This window comes from Bombina bombina, chromosome 10, assembly GCF_027579735.1.
Source record: "Bombina bombina isolate aBomBom1 chromosome 10, aBomBom1.pri, whole genome shotgun sequence".
In the NCBI taxonomy this organism is placed as follows: Eukaryota; Metazoa; Chordata; class Amphibia; order Anura; family Bombinatoridae; genus Bombina; species Bombina bombina.
This window is the reverse complement of record NC_069508.1, coordinates 130,708,497-130,725,503: the sequence shown is the minus strand read 5'-3', so window position 1 is coordinate 130,725,503 and position 17,007 is coordinate 130,708,497. Positions and strand designations below refer to the sequence as shown.

General features: G+C 43.9%; 1 protein-coding gene across 1 annotated transcript in view; it reads left to right on the top strand.

The window, feature by feature from the left end:
- The window catches only part of NEXN (nexilin F-actin binding protein), a 187,902-nt gene that overhangs the window by 128,782 nt on the left and 42,113 nt on the right, over nt 1-17,007 (top strand). Inside the window, 1 exon segment of the mRNA XM_053693184.1 lies at nt 4,041-4,226. Within this exon segment, the coding sequence (XP_053549159.1) occupies nt 4,041-4,226 (186 nt within the window).

Below are 17,007 nucleotides of genomic sequence, written 5' to 3'. Positions count from 1 at the left end.
TCTGCCTCTGAGACAGGACCTTCTACTTCAGGGTCCTTTCATCCATCCAAATCTAATTTCTCTGAGGCTGACTGCCTGGAGATTGAACGCTTGATTTTATCAAAGCGTGGCTTCTCCGAGTCAGTTATTGATACCTTAATACAGGCACGAAAGCCTGTCACCAGGAAAATTTACCATAAGGTATGGCGTAGATATCTTTATTGGTGTGAATCCAAGGGTTACTCATGGAGTAAGGTCAAGATTCCTAGGATTTTATCTTTTCTCCAAGAAGGTTTGGAAAAAGGATTGTCAGCTAGTTTCTTAAAGGGACAGATTTTTGCTCTGTCTATTCTTTTGCACTAGCGTCTGGCAGATGTTCCAGACGTTCAGGCATTTTGTCAGGCTTTAGTTTGAATCAAGCCTGTGTTTAAACCTATTGCTCCACCATGAAGCTTAAACTTGGTTCTTAAGGTTCTTCAAGGAGTTCCGTTTGAACCTCTTCATTCCATAGATATCAAACTTTTATCTTGGAAAGTTCTTTTTTTTTTTTGGTAGCTATTTCCTCGGCTCGTAGAGTCTCTGAGCTATCTTCCTTACAATGTGATTCTCCTTATCTGATTTTTCATATGGATAAGGTAGTCCTGCGTACCAAACCTGGGTTCTTACCTAAGGTGGTATTTAACAAGAATATTAATCAAGAGATTGTGGTTCCATCCTTGCGTTACACAATCTGGACGTGGTCCGTGCTTTAAAGTTTTACTTACAAGCTACTAAAGATTTTCGTCAAACATCTGCTTTGTTTGTTGTCTACTCTGGACAGAGGAGAGGTCAAAAGGCTTTGGCAACCTCTTTTTCTTTTTGGCTAAGAAGCTTAATCCGCTTAGCCTATGAGACTGCTGGACAGCAGCCTCCTGAAAGGTTTACAGCTCATTCCACTAGAGCTGTGGCTTCCACTTGGGCCTTTAAAAATGAGGCTTCTGTTGAACAGATTTGCAAGGCGGCGACTTGGTCTTCGCTTCATATTTTTTCAAAATTTAACAAATTTGATACATTTGCTTCTTCGGAGGCTATATTTGGGAGAAAGGTTTTACAGGCAGTGGTTCCTTCCATTTAAGTTCCTGCCTTGTCCCTCCCTTCATCCGTGTACTTTAGCTTTGGTATTGGTTTCCCACAAGTAATGGATGATCCGTGGACTGGATACACCTTACAAGAGAAAACACAATTTATGCTTACCTGATAAATTTATTTCTCTTGTGGTGTATCCAGTCCACGGCCCGCCCTGTCATTTTAAGGCAAGTAATTTTTAAATTTAAACTACAGTAACCAATACACCCTGTGGTTCCTCCTTTCTCGGCTTGTTTTCGGTCAAATAACTGGCTATGACAGTTAGGGGAGGAGCTATATTACAGCTCTGCTGTGGGTGTCCTCTTGCAACTTCCTGTTGGGAATGAGAATATCCCACAAGTAATGGATGATCCGTGGACTGGATACACCACAAGAGAAATAAATTTATCAGGTAAGCATAAATTGTGTTTTTGTTTCCAAGCATGAAAGTGACAGCTTTTGAAATCCAGATAGCTGTTACAGTCAACCGTCTTAAAATAAGTTGTACTGGTCACCTTACCTTCATTAAAACTTAAGTTAAGGTCCAGGTATACAAATGATTTATTATTTATTGAACTAGTGAAAGTCAGGCCTCTGTCATTAGAATTCAGGTGTTCTACAAAAGAGGTAGCTGATAACTCATCACCCCTCCATATAAATATCAGATCGTCAATGTATCTGCCATAGAATACCAGGCTCGCCCCAAATTGGGAGTCATAGATAAATTGGTTTTCAAAATGACCCATAAACAAATTCGCATAACTAGGGGCGAACCTGGTACCCACGGCAGTACCTTTGGTTTGGAGAAAGAATTCATCCTGGAACACAAAATAGTTGTGCTCCAGGATGAAAGAGATTAGCTGTAATAAGAACTCTTTCTGGTTAAAGGAAAGATAAAAATCTTGGTCCAGAAATTCAGACACTGCCTCCAAACCCAAATTGTGTGCAATATTTGAGTACAGAGCCTGAACATCACAGGTGATCCATAACATGTCAGATGTGATATTAAATCCCTCTAATTTCTTAAGGAGGTCTGTGGAATCTCGAATATAAGATTCGAGACCCCGGACATATTTCTGCAGAAAGTGATCAACGTATGAGGATACGTTGTCGGTTAAACTGCCTATCCCCGCTATAATTGGTCGACCTGGTGGGCATGAGGAGTTTTTGTGTATCTTTGGCAGATGGTAATAAAATGCCAAATTAGGCTCGTCAGGCACCAAGAAATCCCTCTCTTTTTTAAGAAGTATACCTTCTTTTAGGGCAGACTCAACAATATCTTTAAGAGATATTTGTTTACAACAAATGCACTTAGCTTTGGCAGAACTGTTATCATGCAGCAGGGATCCAACAGTGAATTCTGAAACAGGATCAGATTGAGACATCTTGCAAATGTAAGAGAAAAAAAATAACATATAAAGCAAAATGATCAATTTCCTTATATGGCAGTTTCAGGAATGGGAAAAAAATGCAAACAGCATATCCCTCTGACATAAAAAAAGGCAAGAGGCAAATAGGAATGGGGTCTTAAATAATGAAAATATTTGGCGCCAAGTATGAGGCACAACAAACATAAAAATATTTTTTGGCACCAAAAACGTCCAAAAAACGACACACTCGCATCATAGATGAAACAACCTTGTGAAGGACTCGGCGTCAACTAAGACGCCGGAAATGACAAATTTGCGTCAATGAACGTAACTTTGCGCCAAAAAATTGTGCGCAAAAAATGACGCAATAAATTTTGGCATTTTGCGCCCTCGCGAGCCTAATTCTGCCCGCAAATTTAAAAGACAGTCAATTTGAAAAAGAGACTATACCCCAGGAAAGAAATACATTTTCATAAAAAAAGCATTTCCCAGATATGAAACTGACAGTCTGAAAAAGGAAATATACTGAAACCTGAATCATGGCAAATATAAGTACAATAGATATATTTAGAACTTTATATAAATACATAAAGTGCCAAACCATAGCTGAGAGTGTCTTAAGTAATGAAAACATACTTACCAAAAGATACCCATCCACATATAGCAGATAGCCAAACCAGTACTGAAACGGTTATCAGTAGAGGTAATGGAATATGAGAGTATATCGTCGATCTGAAAAGGGAGTAGGAGATGAATCTCTATGACCTATAGCAGAGAACCTATGAAATAGATCCCCGTGAGGAAAACCATTGCATTCAATAGGTGATACTCTCCACGTCCCTCTGACATTCGCTGTACTCTGAGAGGAATCAGGTTTCAAAAATGCTGAGAAGCGCATATCAACGTGGAATTCTTAGCACTAACTTACTTCACCACCTCCATAGGAGGCAAAGTTTGTAAAACTGAATTGTGGGTGTGGTGAGGGGTGTATTTATAGGCATTTTGAGGTTTGGGAAACTTTGCCCCTCCTGGTAGGATTGTATATCCCATAGGTCACTAGCTCATGGACTCTTGTCTATTACATGAAAGAAATATACATCATGGGTGTAGATGAAGGTTGATCTTTTGGGGTTACCCCACTTACCTCCCATGCCCCATCATCTACAGGTTGTCCGGTATTTTTATGGAGCACAACTGGCAACCCTAGCTTCAACAGATTAAAAAATTAAACAGCAAAGTTGGAACACTATTAAAACAGAACACCACCTTGTTTTCTGCAATTATTTGGCAATGATAAAACTCTACTCAAGACTTTACTTATTTGGAGGGGCCATTCTGGACTTGAGTCTGGATTGTCTTGACTTGAGCATAAAGTATAAACTACAAATTAGGAGAAGATATGTAGCAGTTAGGCTTGTGAGACCTTGCACTTGCTTTTTTTGTCTTAAGGACTGGAAAATCCACAATTTTCAGATATAAATATACAACTGTATACTCTATCAGAACGTAAAGTATGTCTCATGACCCTTTAAATATTTTTATAAAGTTTTTGTAATGTAAATGTAGCATATCTAATGTGCATTTCAGGAGGAAGATGTGGATGTCAGGCCAGTAATAAAAAGTCATGCTCCATTTTCACACAAAGTTAACATGAAACAACGATTTGAACAAATGGCTAAAGCCAGAGAAGAAGAGGAGCAGAGAAGAATTGAGGAACAAAAACTACAACGTATGCAGTTTGAACAGAAGGAAATTGATGCTGCTTTACAAAAGGTAGGAAGCTTGCTGGAATGTGGTGATCTGTGTACCATTTAGATGTGCTACATTTTCAATTATTCTTTAAATATATTTTATTTACCAATGGGCACCATCATGACATTTGTAATTAATATCATATACAGATTAAGGGGTCGATTTATCAACCCGTCAATGGGGCCAAATGTATCTATTTCTGCATGAGCCTTCAGGAGTTAAGAAGCAGTGGTCTTAAGACCGCTGCTCCTTAACTTGTCCACCACCTCTGAGGCAGCAGACAGCAATCATCCCGATCAGATATGATCGGGATGATTGACACCCCCCGCTAGCGGCCGATTGGCCGCAAATCTGCAGGGGGGCGGCATTGCACAAGCGTTTCATTAGAAATGCTTGTGCAGTGATAAATGCAGACAGCGTATGCTGTTGGCATTTATCGATGTCCGCTCGCACTTTGAAAATTCGGCCCCTAAGTCTGTTTAAGATTCCATTTCGCATGAAGTGTTGCATGCTTGTAGCTAGGATCCCATACTACCAATTGTCCTCCCCAAGCATTACTACCACGGTGTGTCAGGGCATGCCTAGAAAATAGTAACAGAGCTCATGGTTTTAGTGTCACACTGAAGTTAAGAAATTAAAGGGACAGTAAACCCATTGTAATTACACAACATGTCTGTTATCGTACAATAAAATAGCATATCGGTCAAGTCTAAACATTCCCATGGTATGCTTTGTTGCACTACATGGCAGGAAATAGTGCTATTACCTAGTGCTCTTGCATATGGATAATCTTCCAAAACTGCTGCCATATAGTGCTCCCTACACATTCATGCTCCTGAGCTTATATCCCTGCTTGTCAACTAAAAATACCAAGAGAAAAAAGAAAATTTTAATAGAAGTAAACTAGAAACTTGATTAACCTCTTAGTGACCACAGCACTTTTCAATGTTCTGTCCGTTTGGGACCAAGGCTATTTTTACATTTTTGCGGTGTTTGTGTTTAGCTGTAATTTTCCTCTTACTCATTTACTGTACCCACACATATTATATACCGTTATTCTCACCATTAAATGGACTTTCTAAAGATACCATCATTTTCATCATATTTTATAATTTACTACAATTTTTTTTAATAAAATTTGATGAAACAATTGAAAAAAAAAACACACTTTTTCTAGCTTTGACCCCCAAAATCTGTTACACATCTACAACCACCATAAAACACCCATGCTAAATAGTTTCTAAATTTTGTCCTGAGTTTAGAAATACCCAATGTTTACATGTTCTTTACTTTTTTTGCAAGATATAGGGCCATAAATACAAGTAGCACTTTGCTATTTCCAAACCACTTTTTTTTCTCCAAAATTAGCGATAGTTACATTGTATTACTGATATCTGTCAGGTATCGCTGAATATCCCTTTACATGTGTATATATATATATATATTTTTTAGTAGACAACCCAAAGTATTGATCTAGGCCCATCCTATATAATAAATGGCTAAGTATGTTTGTCAGATGCAGTCATGCGCAGTAGAGACTGCACAAGGACAAACATACCTGGCCGTTTGGTTCCTGACAGCAGAGAGAACAGCGCAAGGCTAAAACAGCATGTTGGGGCGTGGCCGATGGGAGCGCCGCGGTGGGGACATGGCTGTGCGGTATGCCGCAATGGGGGCGTGGCCACATGGGCCGTGAGAGAGAGCAAAGGGTTTGAAAGAGAGAGCCAAAGAGGGGGGGGGAGAGCAAAAGAGAGGGGGGGAGAGAGAGCAAAAGAGAGGAGGGGAGAGAGAGCAAAAGAGAGGAGGGGAGAGAGAGCAAAAGAGAGGGGAGAGAGAGAGCAAAAGAGAGGGGAGAGAGAATGCCAAAGAGAGTGGGGGAGAGAGAGCCAAAGAGAGTGGGAGAGAGAGAGAGAGCAAAAGAAAGGGGAGAGAGAGAGAGCAAAAGAAAGGGGAGAGAGAGCAAAAGAGGGGAGAGAGAGCTAAAGAGAGGGGAGAGAGCTAAAGAGAGGGGGGAGAGAAAAAGAGAGGGGGGAGAGAAGAAGAGAGGGGGAGAGGAGAGAGAGAAAAAGAGAGAGAGCAAAAGAGAGGGGAGAGAGAGAGCAAAAGAGAGGGGGGGGAGAGAAAGCGAGAGGGGGGAGAGAAAGCGAGAGGGGGGAGAGAAAGCGAGAGAGGATGGGAGAGAGAGCGAGCAAAAGAGGGGGGGAGAGAGAGAGCAAAAGAGGGGAGGGAGAGAGAGCGCAAGGGGTGGGACCGCTGTACTGCAAAAATGGCCCGTGTACACGGGCTTTAGTACTAGTTTTGGTATATTTCATGCCACCATTTCACCGCCAAATGCGTTCAAATGAAAAAAATCATTAACTTTTTCACAATTTTAGATTTCTTATTGAAATTATTGACAAAGTTAGTGCAATCATGATACCAATGGTTGTAAATGCTTCTCTGGGATCCCCTTTGTTCAGAAATAGCAGACATATATTGCTTTGGCATTGTTTTTGGTAATTAGAAGGCTGCTAAATGCCGCTGTGTACCACACTTGTATTATGCCCAGCAGTTAAGGGGTTAATTAGGTAGCTTGTAGGGTTAATTTTAGCTTTATTGTAGAGATCAGCCTCCCACCTGACACATCCCACCCCCCTGATCTCTCCCTCACCTCACATTTGCCACCGCCATCTACCAGTACTAAAATAAGGCATTTATTTTTTAATATTTAGTCTGCAGTAATGGATCCCCCTTTAGTCCCCAACCTCCCTGATCCGCCCTCCCATACAGCTCTCTAATCCTCCCCCTCTACCTATTTGCCGCCATCTTGGGTACTGGCAACCCATTTTTCTGTAGTGTAGCTGCTCCCTCAATACCCTATCCCCTCCCACTCTGTGAAGCTGTGCGTGTGTACATGCGCGCACCCCCGCAAGGACAGGATCTGTAAGTTCCTCCAACGATGGGCCAAAGCAATTGGCACCATCACTGGCCGATGCAAAGAGGCTCTCTCTGCATGGGTGGGTAAAAAAGGGTATTGCAATGATGTCTCAATATTGAGGCATCAATGCAATACCCTGAAAGCGATCCCGATCGTTTCATGCGCTTGAAACCCCAGAGGACGTGCCAGGCACGTTCCTTGGTCATTAACTGACACTTTTTGTAGGACGTGCCTGGCACGTCCTTGGTCATTAAGGGGTTAAAATGGCAAGCGCTATCTCATTAATGAAAGAAGAGTTTGGAGTTTAATGTCTGATTAAGTGCAGTGACAGTTTAATTACTTTAAGGGCTAGTTGCAAGAGTGATCCTGAAGTTGAGGCAATAGTAGGTACACATTAACCCCTTCCCACCCATAGGATGTTCTATGCCATCCTAACTGCACTGAGCTTTAGTGCTCTTAGGACGTCCTAGCGGTTTGGCTGTACTATAGCAAAGACGCTTCCTTAATGGGATTGTGGGCTGGAGAGCATGCCTAGCATCAGACACTTCCCCCCAGGCACAATCGTATGATTTTACTTTTTACTTATTTGTTAACAGCGGAACTTTGTCTGAGCGGGAAGGGGTTAAAGCCTAGGGAAAAATTGGTAATGCTAGTCTAGGAAGAAAAACCTCAGGAATTTCATGTGATTCCCTCTTAACTAGGATGTGTATATAAATTCTTCAGATCAACATAAATGGACCTTCATGCACTAGAATAGTATATAAAGGGGCATATGTATCAAGCTCCGACTGGAGCTTGATGCCCCGTGTTTCAAAGACCACTGCTCCATAACCTGTCCACCTGCTCTGAGCAGGCGGACAGACATCGCCAGAAATCAACCCTATCGAGTACGATCGGGTTGATTGACACCCCCCCTGCTGGCGGCCTATTGGCCACGAGTCTGCAGGGGGCGGCATTGCACCAGCAGCTCTTGTGAGCTGCTGGTGCAATTCTGAATACGGCGAACGTATTGCTCGCCGTATTCAGCGAGGTTTGGCGGACCTGATCCGCAGTGTCGGATCAGGTCCGCCAGCCCTTGATAAATAGGGGCTAAAGTCTCCAACCTAGAAGTAGGATTGTTTATGAACTTGTTCAATGACTGCAGTTCTAATATGGGGCAAAATGTAATTTTGAGGAAACTCCTAACTCTGTTCACCCAGGGGAACTGAAGAAACAGTCCCTTTCCTATATCTGCCACAAAGGAGACTAAAGCCTAAGCATTGACTGGGTCCCAAAACAGGATCATAGAAACCTCTCTCTCAGGCATATGTAGCAAAAGCAGATCCCGAGTCCTTGAAACTAGGCACCTGAAATAAAGTGTGCCCACACCGGGGAGGCAGGAGTGGACTTCTTTGCATGCTGGGTCTCCAGAAAACCTTGGGAGATCTTTCTGATTGAAATAGTGGATGATTGATCCAGGCCAGGCCTAAAAAAAGATTTTACCTGCACAGACAAATGTTGCCCATTTATCAAACCACTAGTCAGACAAGGTTCCTGTAAGGGGACCTTTCCACCAGTTCTAATTCCACAAACAATTGCTTGTGCAGCTGTACCCCTGCTCTCTAGGGCTTGTGTATTAGATCTGACCATTATAATCTACCAATACCACTTGAGAAAAGAAAAAAAAAGGTTGTGCTTTTATTAAACCCCAAAAAAACAAGTGTAACATGAATGCCTGTGTTACTTTGCACAAACGTTTAATCTCCTGATAAATTGTCTTGTATAGCTGCATCAAAGTGATGGTAAACTTTCTCCTCTGTATGAGCAGATCTGGCAGGATTTCAGCAGTTGTAATGAAGATACGCTTTATCACTGAAATTCAAATACCCCATGCTCCTGCCGCCAACTTCAAAAGTATTTTTTTTTGCTGTGAGCTAATAGTTTAAACTGTTCTCCAGTCAGCACTCGCACAAATGTGTGTGGGTGGCTAGAGCGCCAACTGGAGAACAGTTCAAAACAGTCAATTCAGCGTATTTGAATTTAAGCGCTACATTAAAAAAACAAAATTTATGCTTACCGGATAAATTTATTTATTTCTTGACACGGTCCACAGGAGGAGGCAAAGAACACCACAGCAAAGCTGTTAAGTATCACTTCCCTTCCCTCCAACCCCAGTCATTCGACCGAAGGAAAAAGAGAGAAAGGAAGTAACATAAGGTGCAGAGGGGTGCCTGAGGTTTAACACACAAAAAAAGGTCTAAATAAACAGGGCGGGCCGTGGACTTACCGTGTCAAGAAATAAATTTATAAATTAAGCATAAATTTCGTTTTCTTTCTAATGACACAGTGAGTCCACGGATCATCTCTAATTACTATTGGAAATCAATACCCAAGCTAGAGGACACAGATAAGGGAGGGACAAGACAGGGAACCTAAATGGAAGGCATCATTGATTGAAGAACCTTTCTCCTAAAAAAAAGCCTCAGAAAAAGTATAGAATTTTGAAAAAGTGTGTAGAGAGGACCAAGTTGCAGTCTTGCAAATCTGTTCCACAGAAGCTTCATTTTTGAATGCCCAGGAAGAGGAAACAGCCCTTGTGGAATGAGCCGTGCTTCTCTCAGGGAGCTGCTGTCCAGCAGTTTCATAGGCCAAACAAATTATACTCTTCAGTCACAAAGAAAAAGAAGAAGCCATAGCTTTCTGACCCTTGCATTTCCCAGAGAAAACAACAAATAGAGCAGAAGACTGGCGAAAATCCTTAGTCGTCTGTAAATAGCCTGTATAATAGTATTCTTTGTTAGGACACAAAGAAGGAATAACGATTTCTTGATTAATGTTCCTTTCCGAAACCACTTTAGGGAGGAACCTAAACTTAGTACGCATAACTACCTTATCCGAATGAAAAAACATAAATTATGCTTACCTGATAATTTCCTTTTCTTCCATTGGAAAGAGTCCACAGCTGCATTCATTACTTTTGGGAAAATAAGAACCTGGCCACCAGGAGGAGGCAAAGATACCCCAGCCAAAGGCAGTCAATTCTGCAGAGGAACAAGGAACAGTAGAAGAAATATCAGGGTAAAAAAAAAAAAAAAAGACGCCCCACGTAGAAAAAGGGTGGGGAGCTGTGGACTCTCCAACAGAAGAAAAGGAAATGATCAGGTAAGCATAATTTATGTTTTTCTTCCTAATTGAAAATAGTGCACAGCTGCATTCATTACTTTTGGGAAAACAATACCCAAGCTAAAGAGGACACTGAATGCCAAAACGGGAGGCCCATTCTGCTTCGTCCAAAGCCGAGAAAACTTTGAAAAGGAAAAGCCCCAAGGGCACTGACCCGCAGATAGTCCAGAAGCCTAGCTAGAGGCCACAAAATCGGACTCAACTGAGCCAACAGTCCTCCAGGAGACACCGTCGCCCAATAGGCGGTCACTCACCCCTCACTAATGAGGGGAACACCAGCCTAAACCCCCCAAGGGATAAGGCAAGGAAGAACCAAAGGGGAACCGAAAGGACCGGGCCTCGAACAGAGAAAACTTTCTCTCAACATCCTGCAAAAGCACTGAAAGACAACTGACGATGGAGTCTTCACCTCGTCAGAACTAAGAGTACTATTGTATTCAGACAAAAAAAAAAAAAGAATGTGTAACAGACCCAGACAAAAAAACCTGAGTCAAGAACACGCAGCCATCATTAGGATGACCCAGAAGAATACTTGCTGAGAAGTAAAAAAAGAGAACAGATTGCAAAAGGAGAACTCCAAGACAGAGGGCACACTCTAGGCAATCGAGCCACTAGACCTACACATAGGGCTCCTCAACGAGACCCACTGCACCCCCAAGAGAGGTTACACCCAGAACCCGAAGGTGAATGGTAACCCGGGACCCTCAGCTTATAAATCCAGGGGGCTAGCTACAATGCCAACCTAGATCCTGAAGAAGACAGCGCATCTCAGAGCCCACTCCTAACCGGGCTAGCCCAAGCATCGGTAGGTCTTGAAAACAGGGAAACAGAAGAACCCCAACACCAGCTCAAAAACGAGCGGAAGAATGGCCACAGCCATCCCAACAGAGCACAGGTGCCAACCTGACGCCTTAGAAACAGACAACAAGGCCGTAGACCCAAAAGAATCTAACAAAAGGCCCACCATAGTCTCGACACAGAGCCAGCAAGACTCCAGATGGAACGTAACAATCCAGAGAAAAACACCCTCTCTGAAAGGCTAATTCTCAGTTCCAACCTCCTGAATCCAGGAACTGGGGAACCCCGAACCAGCCCTACAGTCAAAAAGTCCCGCAACAACTCCACAAAGGAAAACACTGAGCGAAGCCTCAGCAACCGGAAGCACCAGAGAGAAAATAGATCCGAGCCCCCAATTGTCTAAACAAACAATATCCAAGAACTTAACACCCCATCTGTCATAAAAAAAACAGACCACAGGAAGAAAATAACGCCATATCCAGATTAACCCGGATAACAAGATAACTTGCAAGTCCGACCCAAGGAAGAGACCACCCTTTGCCAAAGTCCAATGCTCCAAAGGAGCTAAGGCGTTAAAAAGTTGCACAACGACACTAGAGCCCATAGACTCTCAAACAGCCGCAGGACAACAAGCAAGGGGATATCCCGAGGCCAAAATCACTTGAGCAAAGACTGGTCTCCGCATCACCTCCATTCAAACAGAGGATCATAGAGAGAAAAGGACGCACAGCAATCCCCAGCTCCGAGCAGAACCAGACCACACCCAGTGCCCCTAACAGGGAACGACCATATCCCGGAGGGGAACCCAGACTCACATGGAGACAACAGAGGAAGACCAAAAGGTCTCATAAAAACAGCTAGACCGTACACAGTCAAATGTGCAATAGCTGCAGCTGCTCACATTCTGCAACCCATCCGCTGCAAGGCAGCTGAACTACCCAATAAACTACTAGCTGCTGAAGACTAAGTCCAGAAGGACAATTCCCACGGCCTCCAAAAAAAAAAAGCCAAACCGCCCAACTCAGCGGCAAGAGGACGCAAGCCCACCAACCCTCCACTACATGGGAAGGAGCTCTAGGGTCTGACAACCCCAGACACAAGAGAGAGAGATGTAGTGGACTCCACTGAGCCAGTCATCCAAATTGAAGGCTATCAGGACTGAGACAATCCTTCCTGCCTCACAGACCCACCGGTCCTCTAGAATGCTAAGTTGAGCAAAGAGGTTAACATGAGCACTCGGCGCCTCTACCGGACCAGCCAAGCAGAGCGACACCACGTGTCCGAACAGCTACCAGACAGAACTGACCCCAAACAGAATATGTCTGCAATCTGGGTCTTAATCGTCAAGCCGCATAAATCCTCCCTCAGAGGGGAAGAAGGAAAACAGACAGGACATCCTATCGGATGAAAATAAAATACAAGGCAACACATAGGTTAACGCCCAAGAAGAAACAGGCCTTCCACAGGACCAGCCAAATGGAGCCCTGATCTTCCAAAAAAATTGGGAAAGATCTCAATACATGGACAATCAGGAGATTACATCATCCCTACATGTCTAATGAGGTGCACCATTCGAAGAGCAGACTTAGTATTCCCGTATCCGATAAGGATAGGGTCGCTCAATAACTGAAAAAACATGTCTGAGTAACACGCAAAGGTGCACAATTTTGTAACGAAAGGCTCAACACTCAGGGACAGTCACACCCGCAGGGAACTGTACAGGCAGAATACCCAGGACAGCAGAAGCAGGGAAGGCACAACCCTGTCCTCAAACTCTAAACAAATTAGGAAATAAAGGTTCATCAGGCAATATGACCTCTGGAACCCCTGAATTCACCAAAAACTTCCTTTACAAGAAACGCAAATTCTAAAAACTAAAGTCTGGTTCTTTCGCAGTTGGAGGTTGAGAGGCAGCAGACTCCGACCCAGAAAGTTCATACACTGAAGTCTCAGAAAGAACCACATCCTCGGATAACCCTAATCAGTTAAATCTAAACATTATTTGATGTACTCTGGGAAGGAGTGCAATATGTAACCCCTCGCTTGCGCTTAGCAGGGCGAGAAAAAGCATTAAGGCCGCAGACACCGCCGTCTGAACTGTGCAGTAACGTCCAGAGAAAAAAAAGCCCCCTCCAGATGGAGGATCCGCAATGCCACAGGAAAACTGCATGTGTATAGATATAACAATGTAGGGTACGCACCTCACCGGACAACAACTCCTCAGAGGTGGACAGCTCTGTGGTATCAAACATGTTTGATATTATCACATTATCAAGGCATATGGAACATAATTGAGTGGGGGAACTAGGGCCTCCTTACCATATAGACAGGAATTACTCCTTAGGAATAGAGGGAGCGGCCTCTAAAGTAACAGAATCCTCCATCGCTAGTGCAATAACCGGAGAACTAGAGAAATAAAACATCTTATTTTATTCAAAAAGCGGCACCCTTATACCCCAATGGCTGGGGCACTCACCACTTCCTATGACCCAGACAGTACAGAGATTTAGGACTCCCCTCTGATAGTCCGGTCAGGAAAGAGGGAATGAATCACATAGTGCACAATGAAGGACTGTCCCTGCTATGAGAGAGCGCGCAAAGCTTGCAAGCTGCATGGCTCTCAAAGTGAAAGTGAAACCTGTATGTCCCATAACAGCCTATGAGCCCAACATCTCACACATAAAGCAGCATAAAATCAAACATATACGATTATTATTCCTCCCTGTTCAATAATCCCCCTAAGGAGATATTAACCCTTGATTCTGTAAAGATAAAAGGCGCCTTACTGTGACCCTGTCTTCTGTGTTACCATTATGTAATAAAAAATGAAACAATCTTACCAGAATCTACGCTGTGGAACAGGAACACGGCCCTTCAAGTGTGACAGGTTAGTAGCATCACTCCTGACATGGACTTGAGAGAAGCAGTCTGCAAAACTCGTCAATGCCGATTGCTGTAGGAGCTGTTAATGAGTCTGGATGGTGTCACAAAGGGAAGCTCCCTCTGCATCTCCGGACTAACTATTACCCAGGCCCTCAAGTTGAGAAGCTTATAGGGCTACTTAAAACTCCTGTCCCATTTGCAAAGAATAGTACCCTCCATAAGAGACAAAAATTTGGACACTTCTTTGCTAACCTTCTGGGACGAAAGGCAAAAAATGACTGGGGGATGAGGGAAGTGGGAGGAGTATTTAAGCCTTTGGCTGGGGTGTCTTTACCTCCTCCTGGTGGCCAGGTTCTTATTTTCCCAAAAGTAATGAATGCAGCTGTGGACTATTTCCAATTAGGAAGAAAATAAGTTAAGGGGATTCATACTGCAACGCAGAGAGCTCTGAGACTCTGCAAGCAGAAGAAATTGCAACAAGAAACAGATATTTAAGAACAAGGTTAAGACTCCAGGAAGGAGTAAGAGGTTTGAACACAGGCCTGATTCTGACTAAGGCCTGACAGAAAGATTGCACGTCTGGTACATCCGCCAGGCATTTATGCAACAAAATAGGCAAGGCGGATATTTGACCCTTCAAGGTACTAGCAGACAATCCCTTTTCCAGACCTTCCTGGAGAAAAGACAAAATCCTAGGAATCCAAACTCTACTCCAAGAGAAACCTCTGAATTCACACCAATACAGATATCTACGCCATATTTTATAGTAAATCTTTCTAGCAACAGGTTTACGAGCCTGAATCATGGTCTCAACGACCGACTCAGAAAAACCGTGCTTAGATAAAATTAAGTGTTCAATCTCCAAGCAGTCCGCTTCAGAGAAATGAGATTTGGGTGAAGGAACGGCCCTTGAAGTAGAAGGTCCTTCTTCAATAGAAGTCTCCAAGGTGGAAGAGATTACATCTCCACTAGGTCTGCATACCAGATCCTGTTTGATTTGAGCAATGACTCGAGGAAGGAGAGCGAACGGAGGAAATAGGTATGCTAGACTGAAATTCCAAGGGACCGCCAGAGCATCTATCAGTACGGCCTGAGGATCCCTCGACCCGTACCTCGGGAGCTTGGAATTCTGTCGAGATGCCATGACATCCAGCTCTGGCTGTCCCCACTTGAGAATCAAGTTGGAAAACACCTACGGATGGAGTTACCATTCCCCAGGGTGAAAAGTCTGTCTGCTCAGAAAATCCGCTTCCCAATTGTCCACTCCTGGAAAGTGGATTGCAGATAGACAGCAGTTGTGGGTCTCTGCCAACTGAATAATCTCGGCTACCTCGGTCATGGCCAAGGAACTCCGAGTTCCTCCCTGATGGTTTATGTAAGCCACTGAAGTTATATTGTCTGACTGGAACCTGATAAACCGGACTGAAGCTGAGGCCAGGCCAGAAGAGCATTGAAGATTGCCCTCAGCTCTAGGATGTTTATTGGGAGAAGAGACTCCTCCCAAGTTCATGTCCCCAGAGCCTTTAGTGAGCCCCAGACTGCTCCCCATCCCAGCAGGCTCGCATCCGTTGTCACAATCACCCAGGTGGGTCTGCGAAAGCAGGTTCCCTGGGAGAGATGATCCTGAGACAACCACCAAGGAAGAGTCTCTTGTCGCTAGATACAGATAAATTCACAGACAGGTCCGCATAATCCCCGTTCCATTGTCTGAGCATGCATAACTGCAGAGGTCTTAGATGGAACCGGGCAAATGGAATGATGTCCATGGCAGCTACCATTAGACCAATCACCTCCATACATTAAGCAACAGACGGCCGATGAGAGGATTGAAGGGCCAGACAAGAGTCGAGGATCTTTGATTTTCTGACCTGTCAGAAATATTTTCAATGATAAGGAATCTATTATGGTTCCCAGGAACACTACCCTTGTAGCTGGAATCAAGGAACTCTTTCCCAAATTCACCTTCCATCCGTGAGAATGTAGAAAAGATAACATCTCCGTGTGAGAGTTTGCTTGTTGAAAGGAAGGCGCCTGACCCAGAATGACATCCAGATAAGGCGCCAGAGCAATGCCCCGCAACCGGAGCACCTCCATAAGGGCTTCCAGGACCTTAGAGAAAATTCTGGGAGCTGTGGCAAGCCCGAATGGAAGAGCCACAAACTGGAAGTGTTTGTCTAGAAAGGCAAACCTCAGGAACTTGTGCTGATCCCTGTGAATGGGAACATGTAGGTACGCATCCTTTAAATCTACTGTTGTCATGAATTGACCCTCTTGAACCAAGGGAAGAATGGAACTGGAACTATCACTCCTAGGTTGGAAAGGTCCCGGACACAGTGTAAGAACACCTCTTTTTATCTGGTCTACAGATAACCTTGAGAGCAGAAACCTGCCCCTGGGAGGAAAGTTTTGAACTCTAAATTGTATCCCTGGGACACGATGTCCACTGCCCAGGGAACCGGCACATCTGAACCCAGGCCTGAATGAAGTAAGAAAGCCTGCCCCACACAAGATCTGGTCCCTGATCAAGGGCAGACCCTTCATGCTGACTTAAGCGTCATTAACAGGATTCTTAGATTGCTTCCCCTTGTTCCAAGACTGATTGGACCTCCAGGAAGCCTTGGACTGTTCCTGCTTGGCAGAGGGTGAGGAAGATTTACCCTTGAAGTTTTGAAAGGAACGAAAATTACTCTGACGTCCCTTCTGCTTATTCCTCTTATCCTGAGGGAGGAAATGTCCCTTTCCTCCCGTAATATCTGAAATAATTTCAGCCAAGCCCGGCCCAAACAAGGTCTTTCCCTTGTAGGGAATCGCAAAAAGCTTAGACTTAGATGACACGTCCGCAGACCAGGACTTCAACTGCGGGCCAGTACGGCAAAGCCAGAAATCTTTGCTCCCAACTTAATGACTAGTAGGGAAGCATCCGTAATAAAGGAATTGTCCAACTTAAGAGCCTTGATCCTATCCTGGATCTCCTCAAGGGGAGTGTCTGAATAAAATCAGACAACGCATCAAACCAGTATGCTGCCACGCTAGTGACGGTAG